The sequence below is a fragment of the Heterodontus francisci genome, chromosome 10, assembly GCF_036365525.1.
Source record: "Heterodontus francisci isolate sHetFra1 chromosome 10, sHetFra1.hap1, whole genome shotgun sequence".
Taxonomy (NCBI): domain Eukaryota; kingdom Metazoa; phylum Chordata; class Chondrichthyes; order Heterodontiformes; family Heterodontidae; genus Heterodontus; species Heterodontus francisci.
The window spans coordinates 12,523,775-12,550,764 of NC_090380.1; the positions used below are offsets into that span (position 1 = coordinate 12,523,775).

General features: G+C 45.9%; 1 protein-coding gene across 1 annotated transcript in view; it reads left to right on the forward strand.

Moving 5' to 3' along the window:
• LOC137374293 (coagulation factor X-like) overlaps positions 1-26,990 on the forward strand; it is a 131,371-nt gene that overhangs the window by 4,649 nt on the left and 99,732 nt on the right. The window contains exons 2-3 of the mRNA XM_068040108.1: positions 18,920-19,080; positions 22,638-22,662. Coding sequence (XP_067896209.1) covers positions 18,920-19,080; positions 22,638-22,662 — 186 coding nt within the window. The remainder of the gene's footprint in view (positions 1-18,919; positions 19,081-22,637; positions 22,663-26,990) is intronic.

Below are 26,990 nucleotides of genomic sequence, written 5' to 3' on the forward strand. Positions count from 1 at the left end.
GGGAGGCCCTCCAGAGGGCAGCCTGTGGAGTGGGAGGCCCTCCAGAGGACAGCCTGTGGAGAAGGAGGCCCTCCAGAGGACAGCCTGAGGAGAGGGAGGCTCTCCAGAGGACAGCCTGAGGAGAGGGAGGCCCTCCAGAGGACAGCCTGTGGAGAGGGAGGCCCTCCAGCGGACAGCCTGAGTAGAGGGAGGCCCTCCAGAGGACAGGCTGAGGGGAAGGAGGCCCTCCAGAGGACAGCATGAGAAGAAGGAGGCCCTCCAGAGGACAGCCTGAGGAGAAGGAGGCCCTCCAGAGGACAGCCTGACGAGAAGGAGGCCCTCCAGAGGACAGCCTGTGGAGAGGGAGGCCTCTACAGAGTAGCCTGTGGAGAGGGAGGCCCTCCAGAGGACAGCCTGTGGATGCGAGAGGGCCCTCTACAGCGTAGCCTGTGGAGAGGGAGGCCCTCCAGAGGACAGCCTGTGGATGCGAGGGGGCCCTCTACAGAGAAACCTTTGGCAGCTGCTGCATCCAGGCGGGCAGAGAGGTACTCTAGTCCTTCCTGGAGCACTGGACCCCCTAGATCTGATTTCAGGACGCAGCTTCCAGGGAGCTAAACCTGCTCCTTCCATCTCCAAGCACCTGCAGGCCGATTGGAATATTCCTTCAGCCTCCGTCAACAGTCTTTAATCGACCTTTTATTAGTTCAGTTGGCTACCTGCTGTTTGCAGGCAGGTAGCCCTTTTGCCTCCTCCATCCCACCTCTGGGAAAATGGTCCAGCAATGGGAAGGAACCGCGGAAGCAGCGCGCCAGCTGGTGGTTCTATTTTGTGTGCCTGCCTGACTCCATTCCCACCCCCAGCATGGCTAAAACTCCTGCCAAGAGGAGTCAAGAGGAGGGAGTGAGGAAGATTGGCGGGAGGGAGGCGAATGAGGGTAGAAGTGAGCAGATTAAGTAAGTGGGGAGGGGGATGAGCTGGGTCAGGAAAATGGTGAGTCAAGAGGGAGGAATGAAGCATGTGAGAAAATTGGAGGAAGGGCACATATTTCTATAGGTCAGGAAAGATCCATGATTCTATAGGTCACAAGAGGCCTAATGATTCTATAGGTGGGGAAAAGGTCTACGAACCTAAAGGTCAGTGGATAGGTCCATGATTTCATAGATCAGGGACAGGTCCACGAGTCTTAAAATTGCAATAGGCTCAGGATTCTATAGGTCAGAGATAGGCCCATGATTCTATAGGTCAAAGAGAGGCCCAGGATTCTATAGGTCAATGAGAGGCCCATGAATCTGTAGGTCAAAATAGGCCCATGATTCTATAGGTTAGAGTTAGGCCCATGATTCCAAAGGTCAAATATAGGCCCAGGATACTAAAGGTCAGAGATAGGCACATGATTCTATCGGTCAAATATAGGCCCATGATTCTAAAAGTCAAAGAGAGGACCAGGATTCTATTGGTCAAAGAGATGCCCATGAATCTGTAGGTCAAAATAGGCCCATGATTCTAAAAGTCAGAAATGGCTCATGATTCTATAGGAAAAGGAGAGGCCCATGAATCTATAGGTCAAAGATAGGCCCATGATTCTATAGGTCAAATATAGGCTCATAATTCTATATGTCATAGATAGGCCCATGATTCCAAAGATAAAAGAGAGGCCCATGATTCTATAGATCATATATAAGCCCATGTTCAAAGTGTCAGAAATAGGCCCACGATTATATAGGTCAAAGAGAGGTCCATGATCCCATAGGTCACAGAGAGGCCTATGATTCTATAGGTCAGAGAGAGGCCCATGAATCTGTAGGGCAAAATAGGCCCATGATTCTAAAGGTCAGAAAGAGGCTCATGATTCTATATACCAAATATAAGCCCAGGTTCAAAAGGTCAGAAATAGGCCCACGATTATACAGGTCAAAGAGAGGCCCATGATTCCATAGGTCACAGAGAGGCCTATGATTCTATAGGTCAGAGAGAGGCCCATGATCCTATAGGTCAAATATAGGCCCATGATTCTATAAGTCAAAGAGAGGCCCATGATTCGAAAGGGCATGGATGGGCCCATGATTCTACAGGTCAGAGACATGCCCATGATTCTATAGGTCAAATAGAGGCCCATGATTCTATAGCTCAAGTACAGCCCCATAATTCTATAGACCAAAGAGAGGCCCATGATTCTATAGGTCAATGATTGACCCATGATTCTATAGGTCAGATAAAGGCCCATGATTCTATCGGTAAAAGATCGGCCCATGATTCTAAAGATCAGAGATAGGCCCATGTTTCAATTGGTCAGTCAGAGGCCCATGCTTCTTTACATCAAAGAGTGGCCCATGATTCTATAGGTCAAAGATAGGCCCATGATTCTATAGGTCAATGAGAGGCACATGAATCTGTAGGTCAAAATAGGCCCATGATTCTATAGGTTAAAGTTAGGCCCATGATTCAACAGATCAAATATAGGCCCAGGATTCTCTAAGTCAAAGAGAGGACCAGGATTCTATAGGTCAAAGAGATGCCCATGAATCTGTAGGCCAAAATAGGCCCATGATTCTAAAGGTCAGAAAGAGGCTCATGATTCTATAGGAAAAGGAGAGGCCCATGAATCTATAGATCAAAGATAGGCCCATGATTCTATATATCAAATATAGGCTCATCATTCTATAGATCAAAGAGAGGCCCATGATTCCATAGGTCAAATATAGGCCCATAATTCTATACGTCAGAGATAGGCCCATGATTCCAAAGGTAAAAGATAGGCCCATGATTCTATAGGTCACAGAGAGGCCCATGATTCTTTACATCAAAGAGTGGCCCATGATTCTATAGGTCAAAGATAGGCCCATGACTAAATAGGTCAAATATCCGCCCATGATTCTATAGGTCAGAGACAGGCCCATGATTCCATCGGTCAAATATAGGCCCATGATTCTATATGTCAGAGATAGGCCCATGATTCCAAAGGTAAAAGAGAGGCCCATGATTCTAAAGATCAAATATAAGCCCATGTTCAAAAGGTCAGAAATAGGCCCACGATTATATAGGTCAAAGAGAGGTCCATGATTCCATAAGTCACAGAGAGGCCTATGATTCTATAAGTCATTTATAGGCCCATGAATCTACAGGGCAGGGATAGGCCTATGATTCTATAGGTCAGAGAGAGGCCCATGATTCTTTACATCAAAGAGTGGCCCATTATTCTATAGGTCAAAAGGCCCATGATTCTATAGGTCAATGAGAGGCCCATGATCCTATAGGTCAAATAGAGGCCCATGATTCTATAAGTCAAAGAGAGGCCCATGATTCGAAAGGGCATGGATAGGCCCATGATTCTACAGGTTAGAGAGAGGCCCATGATTCTAAAGATCAGAGAGATGCCCATGGTTCTATAGGTCAAAGATAGGCCCATGATTCTAGAGCTCAAAAATAGCCCCATAATTCTATAGATTAAAGAGAGGCCCATGATTCTATAGGTCGATGATAGGCCCATGATTCTATTGGTCAGATAAAGCCCCATGATTCTATAGGTAAAAGATAGACCCATGATTCTAAAGATCAGAGTGAGGCCCATGATTCTATAGGTCACAGCGAGGCCCGTGATTCTTTACATCAATGAGAGGCCCATGATTCTTTACATCAAAGAGTGGCCCATGATTCTATAGGTCAAAGATAGGCCCATGATTCTATAGGTCAATGAGAGGCCCATTATTCTATAGGTCAGAGAGAGGCCCATAATTCTATGGGTAAAAGATAGACCAATGTTTCTAAAGGTCAGAGAGATGCCCATGTTTCTATAGTTCAGAAATAGGTCCAAGATTCCATAGGTCAATGATAGGCCCATAATTCTATTGGTCAGTGAAAGGCCCATGATTCCATAGGTCAGAGAGGCCCACGATTCTATAGGTCAATGATGGACCCATGATTCCATAGGTCACAAAGAGGCCCATGATTCTTTACATCAAAGAATGGCCCATGATTCTATAGGTCAAGGATAGGCCCATGACTAAATAGGTCAAATATCCGCCCATGATTCCAAAGGTCAAAGCGTGGCCCATGATTCTACAGGTCAACTATAGTCCCATGATTCAAAAGGTCAGAATAGGCCCAGGATTCCATAGTTCAAAGATAGGCCCAGGACTTTAAAGGTCAGAGAGAGGCCCATGATTCTAAATGTCAGAGATGCCCATGATTTCACAGGTCAAAGATAGGCCCATGATTCTATAGGTAAAAGAGCGACCCATGATTCTATAGTTCAGAGAGAGGCCCATGATTCGAAAGGACAAAGAGAGGCCCATGCCTCTATTGGTCAAAGAGAGGCCCGTGATTCTATAGGTCAATGATAGGCCCATGATTCTATAGGTCACATATAGTCCCATGATTCTATATGTCAAAGAGAGGTCCATGATTCTATAGGTCAAATATAGGCCCATGCTCCTATAGGCCAAATATAGGCCCATGACTCTATAGGTCAAAGAGAAGTCCATGATTCTATAGGTCAATGACTGGCTCACAATTCTGTCAGTCAGAGAGAGGCCCATATGTCTATGTCAAATATTGGCCCATGATTCTGTAGGTCCAATATTGGCCCATGATTCTATAGGTCAATGATAGGCCCATGATTCTATAGGTCAATAAGGGGAGGCGGTGGCATAGTGGTATTGTCACTGGACTAGTAGCTCAGAGACCCAGGGTATTGCTCTGGGGACAGGGTTCAAATCCCACCACAGCAGAAGGTGGAATTTGAATTCAATTAATAAAAATCTGGAATTAAAAAGCTAGTCTAATGATGGCCATGAAACCATTGTCGATTGTTGTAAAAACCCATCTGGTTCACTAATGTCCTTTAGGGAAGGAAATCTGCTGTCCTTACCTGGTCTGGCCTACATGTGACTCCAGACCCACAGCAATGTGGTTGACTCTTATATGCCCTCTGAAATGGCCGAGCAAGCCACTCAGTTGTATTTAACCGCTACAAAGTCAATAGCACTGTGGGTGTACCTATCCCAGATGGACTGCGGCGGTTCAAGAGGGCAGCTCACCACCACCTTCTCACGGGCAATTAGGGATGGGCAATAAATGCTGGACTGGCCAGCGACGCTCACATCCCATGAATGAATAAAAAAAAAGATAGGCCCATGATTCTATAGGTCAATGATAGGCCCATGATTCTATAGGTCAAAGAGAGGCCCATGATTCTATAGGTCAAAGAGAGGCCCATGATTCCATGTGTCAGAGGTAGGCCCAAGATCCTATAGGTGAAATATAGGCCAATGACTCGACAGGTAAAGGAGAGGCCCAGGATTCCATCGGTCAAATGAAGGCCCATGATTCGATAGGTCAATGATTGGCTCATGATTGTATAGGCCAGAGATAGTTCCATGATTCTCTGGGTCAGAGGTAGTTCCATTATTCTATAGGTCAATGATTGGCTCAAGATTCTATAGGTCAGAGAGAGGACAATGATTCTATAGGTGGGGGATTTGTCGACGAACCTAATGGTCAGCAGATAGGAACATGCGTCTAAAAATTGAAATTGGCTTAGCTTTCTACAGGACAAAGGTAGGCCCAGGATGCTATATGTCAAAGAGAGGTCTATGATTGTGTAGGACAGAGATAGGCCCATGATTCCATTGGTCAAAGAGAGGCCCAGGATTCTATAGGTCAGATACAGGCCCATGATTCTATAGGTCAGAGAGTGGCCCATGATTCTATAGGTCAAATATAGGCCCATGATTCTATAAGTCAAAGGGAGGCCCATGATTCTATAGGTCAAAGAAAGGCCCATGATTCTGTAGGTCAAATATAGGCACATGATCCTATAGGTCAGAAAGAGGCTCATGAATCTATAGGAAAAAGAGAGGCCCATGAATCTATAGGTTAAAGATAGGCTCATGATTCTATAGGTCAAATATAGGCTCATAATTCTATTGGTCAATGAGAGGCCCATGATTCTAAAGGTCAATGGTAGGCCCATGATCCTGTAGGTCAGAGAAAGGCCCATGATTCTATAGGTAAAAGATAGGCCCGTGATTCTAAATGTCAGAGAGATGTCCATGATTCTATAGGTCAAAGAAAGGCCCATGATTCTGTAGGTCAAATATAGGCACATGATCCTTTAGGTCAATGATAGGCCCATGATTCTACAGGTCACAGATGGGCCCGATGATTCTATAGGTCAATGATAGGCCCATGATTCTACAGGTCACAGATGGGCCCCATGATTCTATAGGTCAGAGATCGGGCCATTATTCTATAGGTCATAGAGATGCCCATAATTCTACTAGAAAAGAACAGGTCCATGATTCTATAGGTCAAAGAGATGTCCATGATTCTATAGGTCAAAGAAAGGCCCATGATTCTGTAGGTCAAATATAGGCACATGATCCTTTAGGTCAATGATAGGCCCATGATTCTACAGGTCACAGATGGGCCCGATGATTCTATAGGTCAATGATAGGCCCATGATTCTACAGGTCACAGATGGGCCCCATGATTCTATAGGTCAGAGATCGGGCCATTATTCTATAGGTCATAGAGATGCCCATAATTCTACTAGAAAAGAACAGGTCCATGATTCTATAGGTCAAAGAGAGGCCCATGATTCTATAGGTCAAAGAGTGGCCCATGTTTCCATAGGTCAGAGAGGCCCATGATTCCATAGGTCAATGATTGGCCCATGATTGAATAGGTCAGAGATAAGCCCATGATTCTATCGGTCAAATATAGGCCCATGAGTCTATAGGTCAGAAATAGGCCCATGCTTCCATAGGTCAAAGAGAGGCCCATGTTTCTATCGGTCACATTTAGGCCCGTGATTCTATAGGTCCAAGATAAGTCCATGAATCCAAAGGGAAAGGATACATCCATGATTCTATAGGCCAGAGAGAGGGGCCATGATTACATAGGTCACATATAGGCCCATGATTGTATCTCAAATATAGGCCCATGATTCCATAGGTCCAAGATGGGCCCATGATTGTAAAAGACAGAAATAGGCCCAGGATTCTATAGGTCAGAGATAGGCCCATGATTACATAGGTCAAAGAGGGGCCCATGATTCTACAGGTCAAATATAGACCCATGATTCTATAGGTCAAAGATAGGCCCATGATCATATAAGTCAAATATAGACCCATGATTTCATAGGTCAAAGAGAGGCCCGTGCTTCCAGAGGTCAAAGAGAGACCCGTGATTCTAAAGGTCAAAGAGAGGCCCAAGATTCTACAGATCAAAGATAGTCCCATGATTCTATAGGTCAGAGAGAGGACAATGATTCTATAGGTTAGGTAGAGGCCCAGGATTCTTTAGGTCAGAGATAGGCCCATGAATCCATAGGGCAGAGATAGACAGATGATTCCATCGGTCAAAGATAGGTCCATGATTCTATAGTTCAAATATAGGCCCATGATTCTATAGGTCAAAGAGAGGCCCATGATTCTATAGGTCAGAGAGATGTTCATGATTCCATAGGTCACATATAGGCCCATGATTCTATAGGTCACATATAGGCCCATGATCCTATAGGTCAAAGAGAGGTCCATGCTTCCAGCGGTCAATGATTGGCTCATGATTGTGTAGGTCAGAGATAGGCCAATGATTCTATAGGTCATAGACAGGTCCATGATTCCATAGGTCAGAGGGAGGCCCAAGATTCTAAAGCTCAAAGATAGGTGCATGATTCTATAGGTCAAGGGTATTCCCATGATTCTGTAGGTCAATGATTGGTTCATGATTGAATAGGTAAGAGATAGGCCCATGATTCTATAGGTCATAGATAGGCCCACGATTCAAAATGGCATTGATAGGCCCATGAATCTATAGGTCAGTGAAACGCCCATGATTCTGTAGGTCAGATGGAGGCCCAAGATTCTAAAGCACAAAGATAGGTCAATGATTGTATAGGTCAGAGATAGGCCCATGTTTATATAGGTCAGAGATAGGCCCATGATTCTATAGGTGTGCGGGAAGCCCATGATTCTAAAGGGCAGAAATAGGACCATAATTCTACAGGTCACAGATAGGCCCATGATTCTATAGCTCAAAGATGGGCCCATGATTGTAAATGGCAGAAATAGGCCCAGGATTCGAGAGGTCAGAGAGAGGCCCATGATTACATAGGTCAAAGAGGGGCCCATGATTCTACAGGTCAAATATAGACCCATGATTCTATAGGTCAAAGATAGGCCCATGATCCTATAAGTCAAATATAGACCCATGATTCCATAGGTCAAAGAGAGACCTGTGATTCTATAGGTCAAAGAGAGGCCCAAGATTCTACAGATCAAAGATAGTCCCATGATTCTATAGGTCAGAGAGAGGCCAATGATTCTATAGGTTAGGTAGAGGCCCAAGATTCTTTAGGTCAGAGATAGGCCCATGAATCCATAGGTCAGAGATAGACAGATGATTCCATCGGTCAAAGATAGGTCCTTGATTCTATAGTTCAAATATAGGCCCATGATTCTATAGGTCAAAGAGAGGCCCATGATTCTATAGGTCGGAGAGATGTCCATGATTCCACAGGTCACATATAGGCCCATGATTCTATAGGGCACATATAGGCCCATGATCCCATAGATCAAAGAGAGGCCCATGGTTCTATAGGTCAGTGATAGGCCCATGATCCTATAGGTAAAATATCGGCCCATGACTCTACAGGTAAAAGAGAGACCCATTATTCCATAGGTCAATGATTGGCTCATGATTTTATAGGTCAGAGGTAGGCCCATGATTCTATAGGTCAGGGGGAGGTCCACGATTCTAAAGCTCAAAGATAGGCCCATGATTCTGTAAGTCAGAGGTAGTCCCATGATTCTATATGTCAATGACTGGCTCATGGTTAAATAGGTCAGAGATAGGCCCATGATTCTATAGGTCATAGGCCCACGATTCAAAATGGCAGAGATAGACCCATGATTCCATAGGTCAAAGATGGGCCCATGATTTTCATGGCAGAAATAGGCCCGTGAATCTATAGATCAGCAAAAAGCCCATGATTCTGTAGGTCAGAGGGAGGCCCAAGATTCTAAAGTTCAAAGATAGGACCATGATTCTATAGGTCAGCGATAGTCCCGTGACTCTATAGGTCAGAGATTGGCCCATGATTCTATAGGTTAAGCTAAGGCCCAAGATTCTTTAGGTCAGAGATAGGCCCTTGATCTTATAGCTCAAAGAGAGGTGCATGTGTCTATAGGTCACAGATGGGCCACATGATTCCATAGGTCAGAGATCGGCCCATTATTCTATAGGTCATAGAGTGGCCCATGATTCTACCAGAAAAGGACAGGTCCATGATTGGATAGGTTAGAGATAAGCCCATGATTCTATAGGTCAAAGAGTGGCTCTTGTTTCCATAGGTCAAAGAGAGGTTTATGATCCATAGGTCATAGATAGGCCCATGCTTCCATAGGTCAAAGAGAGGCCCATGTTTCTATAGGTCACATTTAGGCCTGTGATTCTATAGGACAAAGATAGGCACATGAATCCAAAGGGCAAGGATACACCCATGATTCTGTAGGCCAGAGAGAGAGGCCATGATTCTATAGGTCATAGATAGGCCCACAATTCAAAATTGCAGAGATAGGCCCATGAGGCCCATGATTCGAAATGGCAGAGATAGGCCCGTGATTCCATAGGTCAGAGGGAGGCTCAACCTTCTAAAGCTCAATGATAGGCCCATGATTCTATAAGTCAATTGTTTGGCTCATGATTGAATAGGTCATAGATAGGCCCTCGATTCAAAATTGCAGAGATAGGCCCAGAATTCTATAGGTCAAAGATGGGTCCATGATCTAAAATGGCAGAAATAGGCCCATGAATCTATAGATCAGCGAAACGCCCATGCTTCTATAGATCGGAGGGAGGCCCAAGATTCTAAAGCTCAAAGATAGGCCCATGATTCTATAGGTCAAAGGTAATCCCATAAATCTATAGGTCAGAGATAGGCCCATGATTCTGTAGATTAGGGAGAGGCCCAAGATTCTTTAGGTCAGAGATAGGCCCATGAATCCAGAGGTCATAGATAGACAGGTAATTTCATTGGTCAAAGATAGGCCCATAATTCTATAGGTCAGGGATAGGCCCATGATTCTATAGATAAGGGAGAGGCCCAAGATTCTTTAGGTCAGAGATAGGCCCATGACTCCAGAGGTCAGAGATAGACAGATGATTCCATTGGTCAAAGATAGGTCCATGATTCTATAGGGCAGAGGGAGGCCCATGATTCGTTAGGTCACAGAGGCCCATGAATCTATAGGCCAGAGATAGGCCCATGATACAAAATGGCAGAGAGAGGCCCATGATTCCATTGGTCAGAGATAGGCCAATGAATCTATAGGCCAGAGATAGGCCCATGATACAAAATGGCAGAGGGAGGCCCATGATTCTATAGGTCAATGATGGGCCCATAAATCTAAAGGGTAAAAATAGGCCCATAATTCTATTGGTCAAAGATAGGCCCATGATTCTCTAGGTGCGAGGGAGGCCCATAATTCTATAGGTCAGAGAGAGGCCCATGATTCTAAAGGGCAGAAATAAGCCCATGATCCTACAGGTAAAACATAGGCCCATGATTCTATGGGTCAGAGATATGCCCACGATCCTGGAGGTTAGAGAAAGGCGCATGATTCTATAGATCAAATATAGGCCCATGATTCTATACATTTCAGAGAGGTCCAAGATTCTACAGGTAAAGAGAGGCCAATGATTCCATAGATCAATGATTGGCTCATTATTGTATAGATCAGAGATAGGCCCATGATTCTATAGGTCAGAGATAGGCCCATGATTCTATAGATCAAATATAGGGCGATGTTTCAATAGGTCAATGATGGGCCCATGATTCTAGAGGTCAAATATAGGCCCACGATTCTATCAGTCAAATATAGACCCATGGTTCTAAAGATCAGAGATAGGCCCATGATTCTATAGTTCAAAGATAGGCAAATGATTCTATAGATCAAAGATGGGCCTATGAATCTATAGGTCTACGATAGGCCCATGGTTCAAAACAGCAGAGGTAGGCCCATGATTCTATAGGTCAAGATAGGCCCATGATTCTAAAGGGTAGAAATAGGCCCATAATTTTATTGGGCAAAGATTAGCAAATGCTTCTAAAGGTCAAGGATAGTCCCAGGATTCTATAGGTGAGAGGGAAGCCCATGATTCTATAGGTCAGAGATAGGCCCATAATTCTAGAGGTCAAAAATAGGCCCATGATTCAATAGGACAGAGTGAGGCTCATGATTCTATAGTTGGGGGGATAGGTCCATGAACATTAAGGTCAGTGGATAGGTCCTTGTGTCTAAAAATTGAAATTGGCGCAGGGTTCTATAGGTCAAAGATAGGCCCAGGATTCTAGAGGTCAAGAGAGGCCCATGATTCTACAGGTCAGAGATAGGCCCATGATTCTCTAGGTCATAGGCCCATGATTCTCTAGGTCAAATATAGTACCCTGATTCTATAGGTCAGAGAGAGGCCCATGATTCAATAGTTTTGGGGAAAGGTCCACAAACATAAAGGTCAGTGGATAGGTCCATGAGTCTAAAAATTGCAATTAGCTTGGTGTTCTATAGGACAAAGATAGGCCCAGATTCTATAGATCAATGAGAGGCCTATGATTCTGGAGGTCAAATATAGGCCCATTATTATATAGGTCAAAGATAGGCCCATGATTCTGTCAGTCAGAGATAGGCCCATAATTCCAAAGGTCAAAGAGAGGCCCATGATACCATAGGACAACTATAAGCCCATGATTCTATAGGTCAATGACAGGCACATGATCCTATAGGTGAGAGATAGGCTCATAATTCTAAAGGTCAGAGACAGGCCCATGATTCTATAAGTCAAAGATAGCCCCATAATTCTAAAGGTAAGAGAGATTACCATGATTCCATAAGTCCAAGAGAGGCCCATGATTCTGTAGGTCAAATATAGGCCCATGCTTCTATCGGTCAAAGATAGGCCCCTGATTCTGTCGGTCACATGTAGGCCCATGATTCAATAAGTCAATGAGAGACACATGATTCTATAGGTCAATGATTGCCCATGATTCTAAAGGTCAGAGATAGGCCCATGATTCCATAGGTCAAAGATAGGCCCATGATTCTATAGATCAAATATAGGCCCATGTTTCAATAGGTCAATGATAGGCCCATGATTTTAGAGGTTACATATAGGCCCATGATTCTATAGGTCAAATATAGACCCATGGTTTTAAAGATCAGAGATAGGCCCATGAAACTATAGGTCAGGTGAAGGCCCATGATTCTGTAGCTCAGAGATAGGCCCATGATTCTGTAGGTCAGAGAGAGGCCCATGATTCTATAGGTCAAAGATAGGCACATGATTCTATAGGTTAGAGAGACGTCCATGATTCAAAACGGTACAGATAGGACCATGATTCTATAGGTCAGAGATATGTCCCTGATTCTATAGGTCAGTGATAAGCCCATGATTCTATAGTTCATAGAGAGGCCCCTGATTCTATAGGTCAGAGATAGGCCCATGATTCTATAGTTCATAGAGAGGCCCATGATTCTATAGTTCATAGATAGGCCCATGGTTCTGTAGGTCAGAGATATGCCCCTGATTCGATTGGTCAGAGAGAGGCCCATGATACTACAGGTCAAAGAGAGGCCCATGATTCTATAGGTCAGAGTGAGGCCCATGATACAATAGGTCATCAATAGGCCCATGATTCTCTAGGTCAGATAGAGGCCCCTGATTCTATAGGCCAGAGAGATGTCCATGAAACTACAGGTCAAAGAGGGCCTGTCAGTTACCCATGATTTTATAGGTCAGAGAAAGGCTTATGTTTCTAAAGGGCAGAAATAGCCCATAGTTCTACAGATCAAAGATAGGCCCATGATTCTATAAGTCAGAGGTAGGCCCATGATTCTCTAGGTCGGAGAGAGGCCCATGATTCAATCGGTCAAAGATAAGCCCATGATTCAATAGGTCATAGATAGGCCCATGATTCTAAAGGTCAGAGATAGGCCCATGATTCTATAGTTTATAGATAGGCCCGTAATTCTGTAGGTCAGAGATATGCCCCTGATTCTATAGGTCAGAGAGAGGCCCATGATTCTATAGGTCAGAGAGAGGCCCATGATTCTATAGGTCAGAGATAGTCCCATGATCCTATAGTGCAAAGATAAGCCCATGAATCTAAAGGTTAAATATAGGCTGATGATTCTGTAGGGCAGAGAGAGGCCCATAAATCTATGGTTCAAAGAGAGGCCCATGATTCTATAGGTCAGTGATAGGCCTATGATTCAATAGATTAATGATAGGCCCGTGATTCTGTAGGTCAGAGATTGGCCCATGATTCTATAGGGCAGAGATAGGCCCATGATTCTATATGTCAAAGAGAGGCCCATGATTCTCAAGGGCAGTGATAGGCCAGTGATTCTATAGGTCAGAGATAGACCCATGATTCTAAAGGGCAGAGATAGACCCATGATTCAATAGGTTTTAATGATAGGCCCATGATTCTGAAGGTCAGAGAGAGGCCCAGGATTCTATAGGTCAAAGAGAAGCCCATGATTCTATAGTTCATAGATCGGCCCCTGATTCTTTAGGTCAGAGAGAGGCCCAGGATTCTACAGGTCAAAGAGAGGCCCATGATTATATAGGCCACAGATAGGCCCATGATTCTATATGTCAAGGAGAGACCCATGATTCCCTAGATCAAAGAGGCCCATGATTCTAAAGGGCAGAAATACGCCCATGATTTTATAGGCCAATGATCGGCCGAGGATTCTATAGGTCAAAGAGAGGCCCAGGATTCTTCCGGTCAAAGAGAGGCCCATGATTCTACAGGTCAGAGATAGGCCAAAGATTCTATAGGTCAGAGAGAGGCTCATGATACTACAGGTCAAAGAGAGCCCATGATACTACAGGTCAACGAGAGGCCCATGATACTACAGGTCAGAGATAGGCCAATGATTCTATAGGTCAGAGAGAGGCCCATGATTCTTCCAGTCAAAGAGTGGCCCATGATTCTACAGGTTTGAGATAGGCCAATGATTCTATAGATCAGAGAGAGGCCCATGATACTACAGGTCAAAGAGAGGCCCACGATTCGATAGGTCAAAGAGAGGCCCATAATTCTAAAGGTCAATGTTAGGCCCAGGATTCTATAGGTCAGATAGAGGCCCCTGATTCTATAGGTCAGAGAGAAGTCCATGAAACTACAGGTCAAAGAGAGGCCCATGATTATATAGGCCACAGATAGGCCCATGATTCTATACGTCAAGGAGAGACCCATGATTCTCTAGATCAAAGAGGCCCATGATTCTAAAGGGCAGAAATACGCCCATGATTCTATAGATCAAAGATAGGCCCATGATTCTATATGTCAGAGGTAGGCCCATGATTCTCTGGGTCAGGGAGAGGCCCATCATTCTATAGGTCAAAGACTGACCCATGATTCAATCAGTCAAAGAGAGGCCCATGATTCTATAGGTCAAAGATAGGCCCATGATTCTATATGTCAGAGGTAGGCCCATGATTCTCTGGGTCAGGGAGAGGCCCATCATTCTATAGGTCAAAGACTGACCCATGATTCAATCAGTCAAAGAGAGGCCCATGATTCTATAGGTCAAAGATAGACCCATGATTCTCTAGGTCAGAGAGAGGTCCATGACTCTATACGACAAAGAGAGGCCCATGAATCCATATGTTTTAATGATAGGCCCATGATTCTGAAGGTCAGAGATAGACCCATGATTCCATAGGCCATAGAGAGGCCCATGATTCTACAGGTCAAAGAGAGGTCCATGATTTTATCGGTCAGAGATAGGCCCAGGATTCTATAGGTCAAATAGAGGCCCATGATTCTATAGTTCATAGATAGGCCCATGATTCTATAGGTCAGAGATATGCCCCTGATTCTATTTATTTATTTTCTTCTATTTAGAGAAACAGCACTGAAACAGGCCCTTCAGCCCGTCGAGTCTGTGCCGGCCAACAACCACCCATTTATACTAACCCTACAGTACTCCCATATTCCCTACCACCTACCTACACTAGGAGCAATTTACAATGGCCAATTTACCTACCACCTGCAAGTCTTTGGCTGTGGGAGGAAACCGGAGCACCCGTCGTAAACCCACGTGGTCACAGGGAGAACTTGCCAACTCCGCACAGGCAGTACCCGGAATTGAACACGGGTCCCTGGAGCTGTGAGGCTGCGGTGCTAACCACTGCGCCACTGTGCCGCCCAAACACTGTGCCACTGGTCAGAGAGAGGAGAGGATTCTACAGGTCACAGAGAGGCCCATGATTCTATACGTCAAAGAGAGGCCCATGATTACCTAGATGAAAGAGAGGCCCATGATTCTAAAGGGCAGAAATAAGCCCATGGTTTTATAGGTCAATGCTAGGCCGATGATTCTCTAAGTCAAAGAGAGGCACATGATTCTATAGATCAGAGAGAGGCTCATGATTCTATAGGTCAAAGAGAGGCAAATGATTCCATAGGTCGGAGACAGGCCAATGATTCCGTACATCATTGATTGGCCCATGATTCTATAGGTCAGAGATAGGCCCATGATTATACTGGTCAAAGAGAGGCCCATGATTCTATAGGTCAAAGAAGGGCCCATGATTCTATATGTCAGAGAGAGGCCCATGATTCTATCGGTCAAAGAGAGGCCCATGATTTCATAGGTCGGAGGGAGGCCCATAATTCCAATGGTCAGAGACAGGCCAACGATTCTGTACATCAATGATTGGCCCATGATTCTATAGGTCAGAGCTAGGCCCATGATTATACTGGTCTGAGAGAGGCCCATGATTCTATAGGTCAAAGAGGGGCCCATGATTCTATAGGTCAGAGAGAGGCCCATGATTCCATAGGTCGGAGGGAGGCCCATGATTCCAATGGTCAGAGACAGGCCAATGATTCTGTACATCAAGGATTGGCCCAGATTCTATAGGTCAAATATAGGCCCATGAATCAAAGTCAGAGATAGGCCCATGATTCTAAAGGCCAGAGGGATGCCCTTGACTCCATAGGTCAGAGAGATGCCCATGATTCTAAAGGGCAGAAATAGGCCCATCATTCTATAGTTCAAAGGTAAGCCATGATTCAAAATCTCAAATATATGCCCATGATTCTATAGGTTCGAGGGTGCCCCATGATTCTATAGGACTGAGAGAGGCCCATGATTCTATAGGTCAAAGGGTGCCCCATGATTCTATAGGCCAAAGAGAGGCCCAGGGTTCTATAGGTCAAAGATAGGCCCATGATTCTATATGTCAGAGAGAGGCCCATGATTCTATAGGTCAAAGTGAGGCCCATGATTCTAAATGTCAATGCTAGGCCCATGATTCTATAGGTCATCAATAGGACCATGATTCTCTAGGTCAGAGAGAGGCCTCTGATTCTACAGGTCAGAGAAGTCCATGAAACAACAGGTCAAAGAGAGGCCCGTGATTCAATAGGTCAAAGGGAGACCCATGATTCTCTTGGTCAGAGATAGGCCCCTGATTCTCTTGGTCAGAGATAGGCTGATGTTTCTAAAGGGCAGGGATAGGCCCATGATTCTACAGGTCAAAGAGAGGCCCATGATTCTATCGGTCAAAGAGTAGCTATGACTCTATAGGTCAGATAGAGGCCCATGATTCTATTGGTCAGAGAGAGCCCCTGATTCTAAAGGGCAGAGATCAGTCCATGATTCTATAGGTCAATTATTCTCAAAGGCAGAATAGACTCACAATTCTCTAGGCCAATGATAGGCCCATGATTCTAAAAGCCAGAGATAGGCCCATGATTCTATAGATCAGAGAGAAGTCAATGTTTCTATAGTTTAAAGGGAGGCCCGTGTTTCTATAGGTCAGACAGAAGCCCATGATTCTATAGGTCAAAGAGAGGACCATGATTCTAAAGGGCAGAGATAGTCCCATGATTCTATAGGTCAGAGATAAGCCCATGATTATACTGGTCAGAGAGAGGCCCATTATTCTACAGTCAAAAATGGCCCATGATTCTATGGCTTAGAGAGAGGCCCATGATTCCAAAGGTCAAAGAGAGGCCCAAGATTCTATAGGTCAATGATAGGCCAATGATTCTATAGGTCAATGATTGCCCAAGATTCTATAGGTCAATTAAAGGCCCATGATTCTATGGGTCAGAGATAGGCCCATGATTCTATAGGTCAACGATAGGCCCATGATTCTAAAGGGCAGTCAAAGGCCCATAATGCAATAGTTCAAAAATAGGCCCATGATTCTAAGGGTCAAATATAGGCCCATGATTCCATAGGTCAGAGAGAGGCCCATGATTCTATAGGTCAAAGAGAGGCCCATGAGTCTACAGGTCAGAGATAGGGCCATAATTCTGTAGGTCAGAGATAGGCCCCTAATTCTGTACATCAGAGAGAGGCCCATGATTCTGTAGGTCAGAGATATGCCCCTGATTCTATAGGTCAGAGAGAAGTCCAGGAATCTACAGATCAGAGGTCCATGATTTTATAGGTCACAGATATGCCCATGATTCTATACATCAGAGAGGCCCATGATTCCCTAATTCAAAGAGGGGCCCATGATTCTATAGGTCAAAGAGAAGCCCATGATTCCATAGGTCAGAGACAGGCCAATGATTCTATAGGTCAATGATCGACCTATGATTCTATTGGCCAGAGATAGATCCATGATTATACTGGACAGAGAGAGGCCCATGATTCTACAGGTCAAAGCTAGGCCCATAATTCTATAAGTCAAAGATAGGCCCATGAATCGAAAAGTCAGAGAGAGGCCCATGATTCTAAAGGTCAAGGATAGGCCCATTATTCTAAAGGTCGGAGGGAGGCCCATAAATCAATAGGTCAAAGAGAGGCCCTTGATTCTAAAGGGCAGAAATAACCCCATCATGCTATAGTTCAAAGGTAAGCCCATGATTCAAAAGGTCAAATTTAGGCCCATGATTCTATACATCAGAGAGGGGCCCATGATTCTATAGGTCAAATAGAGGCCCATGATTCTATAGGTCAAAGATAGGCCCATGATTATATATGTCAGAGAGAGGCCCATGATTCTATACGTCAGAGAGAGGCCCATGAAACAACGGTCAAAGAGTGGCCCATGATTCAATAGGTCAAAGGGAGACCCATGATTCTCTTGGTCAGAGATAGGCCCATGATTCTCTTGGTCAGAGATAGGCCCATGTTTCTAAAGGGCAAGGATAGGCCCATGATTCTACAGGTCAAAGGGAGGCCCATGATTCTATAGGTCAGACAGAGGCCCATGATTCTATAGATTCGAGACAGGCCCATGATTCTATAGGTCGTAGAGAGGCCCATGATTCTATAGGTCAGAGAGCGGCCCCTGATTCTATAGGTCAGAGAGAAGTCCATGAAACAACAGGTCAAAGAGTGGCCCATGATTCAATAGGTCAAAGGGAGACCCATGATTCTCTTGGTCAGAGATAGGCCCATGATTCTATCGGTCAGACAGAGGCCCATGATTCTATAGATCAGAGACAGGCCCAGGATTCTATAGGTCAAAGATAGGTCCATGATTTGATAGTTCAATGATAGGCCCATGATTCTATAGATCAAAGGTAGTCCCATGATTCGATAGATCAATGATAGGCCCATGATTTTAAAGGGCAAAGACAGGCCCATGATTCTATAGGTCAATGATAGGCCCATGATTCGAAAGGGCAGAGATAGGCCCATGATTCTTTAGGTTAGTGATAGGCCCATGATTCCCTAAATCAAAGATAGGCCTGTGATTCTAACGGGCAGCGATAGGCCCATGATTCTACAGATCAGAGAGAGGCCCATGATTCTACAGGTCAGAGAGAGGCCCATGATTCTATAGGGATAATTCTGCCTTTCCTGCTTCCATCTGATAATGCCTCACTTTTATGACAGGCTTAACTGGCAGAGTAACAACTGCCCAGCTACTTGTTTAACATTGACTGCTTGTATTTCAGTCTTTCTGACCAATGAAAAGGCTCACAACATCTTAACACGCCAAAGACGTGAAAACAGCTTTTGGGAGGAAGTAAAAGAAGGTAATTTGGAGAGGGAATGTATTGAAGAAAGATGTTCATACGAAGAAGCCAGAGAAATTTTTGAAGATGATCAGCAAACTGTAAGTGCAAAGCATTGTTTCTGTGCCCGGTTGTCGATTTTGGTTGTTCTGTTTCTGAGCACAGTCGTATTTTTCTTCCATGCACCAATATGAAAAGTATTAGCCAATCTGGCAGGGCAAGCTGTCACTTCCTTTCGCATCAGGAAATGTCGTAAAAATTATCCATGATGTTTCATAAAATGCCACAAAGAGTCATCCTAAGTAACATCACCTGAAGTGTCTACAAATAGAGATATTGTGATATATACTCTCCGTTGTGCTATGAGTGCACTGAGGCACTGCACCTAGTGCCCATTTGTGCCATGTTTTTGCTGTAGGGTATGATACTGTAGTGGCTGTGTTACAGGATTAATAATCTAGAGTCCAGGACTAAATTCAAGGAGCTCCCTCTGAGTTTGAGAATTTGAATTCGATCTGAGAATAAAAATTTGGTGTCAGTGAAAGTGGCCATAAAGTTGTCGGATTGTCATAAAATCCCAACAGGTTCATTAATGTGCATTAGGGAAGGAAATCTCCCATTCTTACCCAGTCTGGCCTATTTGTGACTCTGGTGCCCCACCAATGTGGTTGACTCTTTGAAGGGCGCCAGGCATGGTGGCCTAAGCGAGCCATTCAGTTGTATCAAAAACACCACGAGCAAGTCAAAAGAAAAGGCCAACCACCACCTTCTCAAGGAAATAAATGCCAGCCTTGCCCATTAGCTGATGGTACAAGGATGAGGAGGCACAGATGTAAGATTTTGGGCAAGAGATGCAGTGGGATGTGGTAAATCTTTTTTATGCAGTGTGTGGCAATGAGGAGGGTGCTGGAAGTGGAGACGATCAATGGTTTCAAAAGGAAATTGGATAGGCACATGAGGGAAATAACCTTACAGGGCTACAGGGATAGAGCGGGGGAATGGGATTGCTCCACAGAGAGCCAGCATGGACTTGATAGGCCGAACAGCCTCCTTCTGTGCCGTTATGATTCTACAGCTCTATTACAATACCCACATTCCAAGAATGAAAATCCTTGCCAAACTGTTAAGTGGACATTTTGCCTTTGTGAGACGGGGTAGCCTCCCAGTGGGCTTTGTTGGCTGGGACGGCCCTCTTTTAGGGGTTCTCCATGGCCCACGGAGGAGCCCCCCCCCCCCCCCCGCCCCCACAATGGCAATGGCCGCCCTCACGGTAACAGTGCTGCCAGTGCTGAATGATGCCCCCTCCACCTGCCTGTCCCTGGCTGCCCCCAACCACACTTACTACTCTTCAAGGGTGCCACACCATTGAGGCACCCTCTCCCTGGTGTTGCAGCCTCAGCAATGACCACCAATAGCGATGGCGCTGCTGAGGCTGCTGAGCTACTGGCCCTCTCATTGGGCTGACAGCTCTTAGGGGCCGGCTGGACAGCAGGTCCGGCAGCGGCCTTTTAATTGACCGCTGTCAGCAAAATGCTACCCGGTTCCTGCTGCCAGCCAAAGTGGGGTTGGCTTTCAACACTGGCAGCAGAACTTCATCACTTAGCCACAAAGTTCAGCCCTAAATGTAACATTAATGCACATGTTTTAAGATCATTTTAGGTCTTTTAAACTAAATTAGCAAGACCAAGGCCCACATCAGACCTGCATGGTTGTTTGGGTCACCGCTAAATTAACTGCGGCATTTCTTTTTGGTGGCCCAGTCTCTGTATTCTTTTCTGGCTTGGGTGGTAAAATTATTTAGACGAATCTGAGACCTCGATGCATAAATTCTTACTAATAATTTCCAGTCAGCAGGAGCAGGAGTGTTGCACCCTGGCTCCCCAGAAAACTGTGTCCTACTACTGCCCCCACCCCCACATGCCGCCATTCACACCTTGCAACCACACTCCCTACCTTAACCCCATCCACTGACCGCATCCTCCAGACCCCACCACCCCCCCCCCTCCACCACCCACTTCCAGGACTGTGCATCCACGCAGAGTGACATTGGCAAGGCCCCAGCACAGCAGCTGCCTCAGGATGTCTGACTGGTTCCTGCAGGTCGCCCAAAGACAGTTTAGTTTGATCCTCAGGCCCCTGCGCTTCAGCAATAAGGAAATTGTGTTGGGCATGTGTGATGCTGGGAAGCATGGGAAACTGTAGAGCTTGACAATGAATAGATAGAGTGGAGGGTGTGGAGCCACATACTGTTGTTGGCACTGTGATCTAACTGGAGTTTATTGAGCAGTCTCAACCTTTGCCCCGATAAGATCATAGATTGCTATTTCTTCACTGAGCATACTTCCTTTGAACTGTAATGCCTACCCTTAATGCATCTCCCACTTCCCACCAACCTCCCTCTCAGACCCCACCAATCTCCCTCCCACTTTCCACCAACCTTCCTCCCACTTTCCACCAATCGCCCTCCCACATCCCACCAACCTCCCTCCCAGATCCCACCAACCTCCCTCCCAGATCCCACCAACCTCACTCCCACATCCCACCAACCTCCCTCTCAGACCCCACCAATCTCCCTCCCACTTCCCACCAATCTCCCTCCCACATCCCACCAATCTCCCTCCCACTTCCCACCAACCTCCCTCCCAGATCCCACCAACCTCCCTCCCAGATCCCACCAACCTACCTCCCACTTCCCACCAATCTCCCTCCCGCATCCCACCAATCTCCCTCCCACATCCCACCAACCTTCCTCCCACATCCCACCAATCTCCCTCCCACACCCCACCAATCTCCCTCCCACACCCCACCAATCTCCCTCCCACATCCCAGCAACCTCCCTCCCACATCCCACCAACCTCCCTCCCACATCCCACCAATCTCCCTCCTACCTCCCACTAATCTCCCTCCCACATCCCACCAATCCCCCTCCCACATCCCAGCAACCTCCCTCCCACATCCCACCAACCTCCCTCCCACATCCCACCAATCTCCCTCCTACCTCCCACTAATCTCCCTCCCACATCCCACCAATCTCCCTCCCACATCCCACCAATCTCAATCCCATTCCCCACCAACTTTATTCCCACTAGTCCCTCTTCCACCCCTTGCCAATGTCTTCCAACTCCCACCAATCTCTCCCCTACCATTACAACCCACTCCATATAAAATTATCAAACGGATGAGTTTAATGGAAGGAAAATCAGGCTGATTTTATAAATGCCGTCGCTCTGACCCATCAGATTACTTTCCAGTTGGTGTAAAATCTCCCCCTCGTGTATGTGAATCCCAAGCTTGTGGCAAAGTTCACCGGTTCAGTCTCTTTGCTGCCCAGGTAAATTGCATTGTACCACGACCTTCCAAAGTGCCACCCAACAGAGTTCAGAATCTCGACATCTGGGTTAACAGTTTTAATGTCATCAACTTCATTGGTTTTAGTTATATGTTTCCCCCAAAAACACTGGGAATGGATCGTGTACCTGCTCACTTTGCTTGAGCTGTGCAGACCTGTACTAGGAAGATGAGCGATGGCAAAGAGCTGCATTTTGTAAAGAGTGCAGACTGTGGCACCAGTGAATTCTCTGTCACTCTGCTTTCAGTGTCTCTTTGTGCCTGTACACATTACTATGTGTGCTGATATGGTGTCACCTTTTTGTTTCAGGATGAATACTGGAATAAGTATGCAGGTGAGTAACCATTTTGTTATATTCCATTTAGTTCTAGTTCCGCTGCGTGAGTTGTCATCCAGTTTTTGAGTCCCTTTAGGACTCATGGGCCATGGAATGTCAGTGGATCTTTGGAGGCAGGTCCCATCTTTGAGGGAGTGAGTGTGAGGAATAGGGAGCTCCAACCATTCCCACTGGGTCTATGGGACAGTGAGACTGGCTCTTGGGGAAAAGGATCAGTTTTGTGATTGTGTAGTGTAAGACCAGCTTTTGGTGAACAGTCAATTGGATATAAGAGAAGGGAACATATTGCCTTTAAAATCTTCATAGAAATAAAGATAAATTTGTTTGCTATGGATCTGATTTCATTCTAGTTAGACCAGTCCTTTTACAAATTGCCTCCTAGAAAAAAATTATCAAAAGGTTGACAGTTTATTCTGCAATAAATTGGGGTCACACAGCAATACCACAGAATCCATTGTATGTCCGTCCAGTTCTGAATGTATATGTGCAATTACCTTTCTCCGCCTCCTCTCTCTGCTCCCTCTCTCCTCTCCCACTCTCTCCTCTCCCTCTCTCTCCACTGCCCTTCTCCCTCTCTCCGCTCCTTCTCCCACTCCTTCTCCTTCTCTCCTTCTCTCTACTCCCTCTCCCTGTTCCCTCTCTCCACTCTGCTCCCTGTCTCCATTCCCTCTTGTTACATCATCAGTGAGGCTGTTAATGTTAAAATATGAGAGATGACCCTGGACCAATTTACCAAATTGCACGACAAGATTTCACGTTTTAAGACGTTTCTTATAACAACTAAACTAAAAGAAATCCCCATTATCTAAATAGCACTTTGTAAGTAGCTGATACTCCAATTTACAAAGAAAGGTATTTTCTTTACATATTAAAATACTTGAAAACCTCAGACCACACTTACACATTACCCAATCCTCTTTGATGGTGAAATCCCTGCAGTTAAAAGGCCCAAACTCCTCCCAGTTGCAGTGGGTTGGATCTCCCAGACCTTCTCAAAAATCAATGTTCTCTTCGCTCACGTCTCCGAGCACTTCTGACCTGGACGTCCGTGAATAAAGTGATTCCTGATGATCCTGCTAGTCTTCAACTTCTCTGCAAGCTTCAACTTTCAAAACAGGTTCAAGTCTTCATAGCCTTTCGTTGTATCAGTATTCTCTGAGACCAGTTGTTCCCTTTCTTTCTCTCGCTCGCGGCTGCAACTGTTGGTTTCTTTTCTTACAACTATGAAGGATTTTAATTTTCTGAGGTAATATAATTGTATATGTCCCTTGGCCATCACATTACTACACTGTTCCTCTCGATTCAACATATCGTCTACTTTAATACCTAAATACATATAGCCTGTGACTATTTCACTGTCCACATCATGAAGCTACCTGGTACATTTGCATCCTCGGAATAACTGACTCCCTTGTTTATGATCTGAAAGTTGGGAGAGTGAAACCCATTGTTCTTCAGGTGCTACCCTTGCAGTCTCTGTTTACAAAATAAGTTTTTGATCTGTCTTGTCCTTCAGTGAAGTCACTTGACCTTCCAGACTTCATCTTGAACTTTTAAAAATCGCAATTTTTTTAAAAACGTAATTCATGTTACAGAGAACTATGTGTGTGCCAAGCTGTGTATGCAGCATGTGATAGACAGGGCGAAGCTATCCCACAACCAATGGATCAGATCTAAGCTCTGCAGTCCTGCCACATCCAGCCGTGAATGGTGGTGGACAATTAAACAACTAACTGGAGGAGGTGGCTCCACAAATATCCCCATCCTCAATGATGGGGGAAGCCCAGCACATCAGTGAAAAATTGCATTTGCAACAATCTTCAGCCAGCAGTGCTGAGTTGATGATCCATATCGGCCTCCTCCTGAAGTCCCCAGCATCACAGATGCCAGTCTTCAGCCAATTCGATTACTCCACGTGATATCAAGAAATGGCTGAAGGCACTGGATACTGCAGAAGCTATGGGCCCTGACAATATTCCAGCAATAGTACTGAAGACCTGTGCTCCAGAACAAGCTGCACCCCCAGCCAAGCTGTTCCAGTACAGCTACAACATCGGCCTCTATCCAGCAATGAGGAAAATTGTCCAGGTATGTCCTGTACACAAAAAGCAGGACAAATCCAACCCGGCCAATTATCGCCCCATCAGCCTACTCTCAATCATCAGTAAAGTGATGGAAGGTGTTGCTGACAGTGCTATCAGGTGTCACTTGCTTAGCAATAACCTGCTCAGTGATGCTCAGTTTGGGTTTTGCCAGGGCCATTCAGCTCCTGACCTCATTACAACCTTGGTTCAAACATGTCAAAAGAGCTGAACTCAAGAGGTGCGATGAGAGTGACTGCCCTTGACATCAAGGCAGCATTTGACCGACTATGGCAGCAAGGAGCCCGAGCAAAACTGAGGTCAATGGGAACTGGGGGAAAACCCTCCGCTGGTTAGAATCGTACCTAGCGCAAAAGAAGATGGTTGTGATCGTTGGTGGTTAATAATCTGAGCTCCAGGACATCACTGCAGGAGTTCCTCAGGATAGTGTCCTAGGCATAACCATCTTCAGCTGCTTCATCAATGACCTTCCTTCAAGCATAAGGTCGGAAACAGGGATGTTCGCTGATGATTGCACAATGTTCAGTGACTCCTGTGATACTGAAGCAGTCATTGTAGAAATGCAGCAAGACCTGGACAATATCCAGGTTTGGGCTGATAAGTGGCAAGTAACATTTGCGCCATACAAGTGCCAGGCAATGATTATCTCAAACATGAGATAATATAACCATCTCCCCTTGACGTTCATTGGCATTACGATCGCTGAATTCCCCACTATCCACATCCTGGGGGTTAGCATTGACCAGAAACTGAACTGAACCAGGCACATAAATGCTGTGGCTACAAGAGCAGGTCAGAGGCTAGGAAACATTTGGCGAGTAACTCACCTCCTGACTCCCCAATGCCTGTCCACCATCTACAAGGCACAAGTCAGGAGTGTGATGGAATACTCTCCACTTGCCTGGATGGGAGCAGCTCCAACAACACTCAAGAAACTCGACACCATCCAGGACAAAGCAGCCTGCTTGATTGATATCCCATTCACAAACATTCAGTCCCTCCACCACTGACACACAGTGGCAGCAGTGTGTACCATCTACAAGATGCACTGCAGCAACTCACCAAGGGTCCATCGACAGCACCGTCCAAATTCACTACCTCTACCATCTAGAAGGACAAGAGCAGCAGATGCATGGGAACACCACCACCTGCAAGTTCCCCTCAAGCCACACACCATCCTGATTTGGAACTATATCTCCATTCCTTCACTGTCACTGGGTCAAAATCCTGGAACTCCCTTCCTAACAGCACTGTGAGTGTGCCTACCCCACATGGGGTGCAGCGCATCAAGAAGGCAGCTCACCACCACAGTCTCAAGGGCAATTAGGGATGGGCAGTTAATGCTAGCCTAGCCAGTGACACCCACATCCCATGAACGAATAAAAAAAAAATCCAGCGTTAATAACACTCTCTCTTCTCCCAGTCTCTCCCTCTCTCTATTCTCCTTCCCTCCTCTCCCACTCCCTCACTCTCCCTAATCACCTTCTCTCCCTCTCATTGCTCCCTCTCCCTGCTCCCTCTCCCCACACTCTCTCCCCACTCCCTCTCTCCCTCTCCCTGCTCCCTCTCCCAACTCCATCCCTCCCTCTCCCCGCTCCATCTCCCCACTCCGTCTCCCACTCCCTCACTCCATTCTCTCACTCCCTCTCTCACTCCCTTTCTCCACACCCTCTACCCACTCCCTCTCTCCACACTGTCATCCCGCTCCCTTGCTCCCTGTCTTCTTCTCCCTCTCCCCACTCCCTCTCAGTACTCCCTCTCTCTCTCACTCCACCACCTTTCCCTACTCCCTCGCTCCAGTCCCTCTCCCCTCTCCACTCTCGATCTCTCCTTCTCTCCCTCTCCGCAATCCCGCGCCGCAATCCCTCTCTCTGCCATCTTTGCCTGCTCCCTCTCCCTCCTTCCCATTCCCTGCTCCCCATTCCCTCTCTCCACTCCCTGCTCCCTCTCTCCACTCCCTCTCCCCACTCCCTGCTCCCTCTCTCCACTCCTTTTACCTGCTCCCTCTCCCCACTCCGTCTCCCGACTCCTTGCTCCCTCTCCATGCTCCTTCTGTCAGCTGTCTTCCTCTCTCTACTCCCTCTCCCTGCTCCCCTTCTCTCTTCCTCTCTCCACTGCTTCTTTTGCTCCTTTTCTCTCTACTTCTCCATTCCCTCTCTCCTCTACCTCTATCTCCTTTTCTCCACTCCCCTCTCACTGCTTCCCTTTCTCTCCCTTTCTTTG